The sequence below is a fragment of the Vollenhovia emeryi genome, unplaced genomic scaffold (assembly GCF_000949405.1).
Source record: "Vollenhovia emeryi isolate VEMERY1.0 unplaced genomic scaffold, V.emery_V1.0 DF939715.1, whole genome shotgun sequence".
NCBI classification, from domain to species: Eukaryota; Metazoa; Arthropoda; class Insecta; order Hymenoptera; family Formicidae; genus Vollenhovia; species Vollenhovia emeryi.
Window position 1 is genome coordinate 1 of NW_011966651.1, and position 2856 is coordinate 2856.

The window sequence follows — 2856 nt, forward strand, 5'->3', positions numbered from 1 at the left end:
AAGCCGCCACTTGGGCCTGCCTCAGGCTTCCTTCCTTTAGATTCAGGACCCAGAGCGATGACGTTAAGAATCCCTCCTCCTCCGGTCCGCCCACCGAGGGGAAAGACTTCCCTCGGGTTGGCGCACTCGCGCCCATGAGACATCTTCAGGGCTCTCTCAGCCAACGCAGGCGAGGGCCGCGGCTTAAGAACATTCCTGCCCCCGACCTACTGATGAGGAATTACGACTATTGCCCACCTCAAACTTCAGCCGTGACCGCAGCACCAAGCGGCGAGGCCCGATCCTTCCCCTCTATGATGTCCAGGTATGCACAACGGTATGTGCACCCTGCCCGAAGCCAGAGCCCCGTCAGCCACAGGAGGGGTACTCCTGCGTTACCGACTCACACCACGAGGAGGTGGGGTTGGCACATGGGCCCGGTGGCCCTTCTGCGAGTCGTAAGCTGCGTGCCTCCATGCAGAGTCCGTTGATGAGCGTGAGCGATGATGATAACTGAGAGTGACGAGGCAATGATGCTGGGTGTTTCGCATCAAGTGAGAGGCTGCGTGAGCGAGTCGTCCGCCGACGCGTATGATGCCTTGAGCGTCGATGTACGCAGTTAATCGGTTGAATGCGTGTGCCTTTGCCAACGGTGAGTCTGCTTGTAGCGCCTTGAGCTCATGAGAGAAGTACGTTGCTTGAGTTGCCTGAATCCAGAAGACCCTCGCTTTCTCTAAGGTCTCTGGAGAGATGTGTCTGACAGGCAATGAGTCGTGGACCTTCCTCAACCGTGAGACGAATCTGAAACAGAGAGCTGTAATCCTCAATAGTTTAGTGAGGCTTGAGTACCTGTAGGTGAGTTCCCATTGATAATCAGTCCTTGGCGTAACCGTCAATAGCGAAACGTCTGGGCGAGCTTCGGTTGCATTCAACTCTTCAGAGAGTGCTGGTTGCGACGGCCATGAGTCTGGTTTGAGTATCCATGGTGGTCCCGTCCACCAAAGTGAGTGGTTTTGAAGTTGAGCAGTCGTGAGGCCTCGTGATGCGCAATCAGCCGGATTGGAAGTTCCATGTATGTATCTCCAGTGAGCAGCTGGAGTGAGTTCTTCAGTTTGAGCCACCCTGTCTCTGACAAAATCCTTCCAGCGTGATGCATGAGATCTGATCCATGAAAGTGTCACTAGAGATTCCGTTCACAGGTGAGTTGCCGTTACGTCCATGTTCAAAGTGGCTTTGACGTATTGCATGAGTCGAGAGAGCAGTAGAGCAGCCGTGAGTTCAAGTCGCGGGATTGAGAGCCGCTTGAGAGGTGCTACCTTAGTTTTGGAGCACACAAGTGAAATCGTGGCGCCGTTTGAGTCGTGAACGGAGATGTATACGATTGCAGTCATTGTTAATTGAGAAGCGTCAGAGAAGCCTTGCAGTTCCACAGAAGAGGTGCTCCAAGTGTTGAACCATCTAGGTATCGAAAGCTTGGCCAAGCCTATGAGTTCTTCTCTGCGGATGAGCCACCGAGTTGAGAGCTGGGATGTCAGTGGGTCATCCCATTGGAGCTTGTGCCACCACAGCTCCTGCAAGAGAATTTTGGCCTTGATCACGACGGGAGATGCAAAACCAAATGGATCGAGAATCTGAGCCACTTCAGATAAGACGAGGCGTTTTGTGCGTCTGTCTTCAGTGTGTGAGTTCCGTGGAGAGTCGAACCGGAGACGCCGTCCGCGAGGATGAGCGCTCTCCCGGCGGCAATTCCAGAAGCTGAGTCACCGGGCGGTCCGCTCCGCCCGCCTTCTGATCGTCCGACACGGTGAGATGACACGTGAGAGAGACGTGGTATCACATCGATCATGTGATCGATGAGTGTTACTGTGTATATGAGCGCCGTTGATCACGTGAGCGATGCGTGGCTAAGCTGACCCGTTCGAGAGCCCCGCCGCAATCCGGCTCGAAGGACCAAAAAATGTTAGCGATTCTCGCTAGGAGAGTTCGCTGGTACCGCTGCGGTTGGAAGCAGGGTGAGAGGACGTAGCGACAAGAGGCTCAAGGAAAGCTTGCACGCGTGAGAGGGTGGAAAATCACGTGATCTGAGAACTCTGATCGTTTGAGTTAAAACTACCGTATCACAGTTTAATGTTGCAATGTGCTTACATATGAGAAGTCTGTGCAAGTAAAATTCTTATGAGAAGTCTATATTCATGTGCACGGGTCGATATTATTGATCGATGGCCGGCCTGGTGAAGGTGATGCCCGTGAGCCGTGTCCACGCGGCGCCGGCGTGCGCGATGCGTGTTGAGCTTGAGCTGCCGGTGATGCTGTACTCGAGCTGTCCGGGATGAGCCGCACTGATGAGAGTTCACTGTGTCTTTCACTGAGTCTATTCTCGGATGAGCAGGTGAGAAAGTCCACAAAAGAGCACTCGAAAGACTAGTTGCATTTCAAGACGCGTGTGCTGCGTACCGTTCCCATGAGACAATAGGGATCCGGAACGCGCGTGTAGTAGCGCCGTCGCCTCGTGTCGCGATCGGGCATGCGCGGGCAGCGCTCATGCGGCGCTGCACGATCTGACCCAGCTGATGCTGCCATCACTCCGGGGATGATCTGAACGATCTTCAAATTAATCTCAAACACACCGTCTTGTTGGAATCATCATGAAGAATTCTCCTCACAGAACGATCGGAAAATCCAAGGGCAGACGCATGTTTGCGCGCAGAACGCCGTGGTGATCGCAATATTGAAGCTCTCACTGCCTCAATGTTCTCAGGTGATCTAATGGGCCAAGGGACTCCAGCTCTTCGTCTTGTCGCACTTGCAGTTTGTCTAAAGGCAAACGCACGCTCTTCACTGTTCCAACTAGAGCTGTTACTTTCCATAACTTCGAAG

The 2856-nt window shown here is 53.6% G+C and overlaps 1 protein-coding gene across 1 annotated transcript; it reads right to left on the bottom strand.

Moving 5' to 3' along the window:
• Positions 1-386: 386 nt before the first annotated feature.
• On the bottom strand, positions 387-2846 carry LOC105556908 (the record flags this gene model as incomplete). The annotated part of the gene is made up of 3 exons (XM_012004017.1): positions 2607-2846; positions 1194-1550; positions 387-1118 (listed from the first exon to the last, which is right to left on the bottom strand). Coding segments are annotated over exons 1-3 (1329 nt in total), but the record flags the coding sequence as incomplete, so codon positions are not given.
• Positions 2847-2856: the final 10 nt, after the last annotated feature.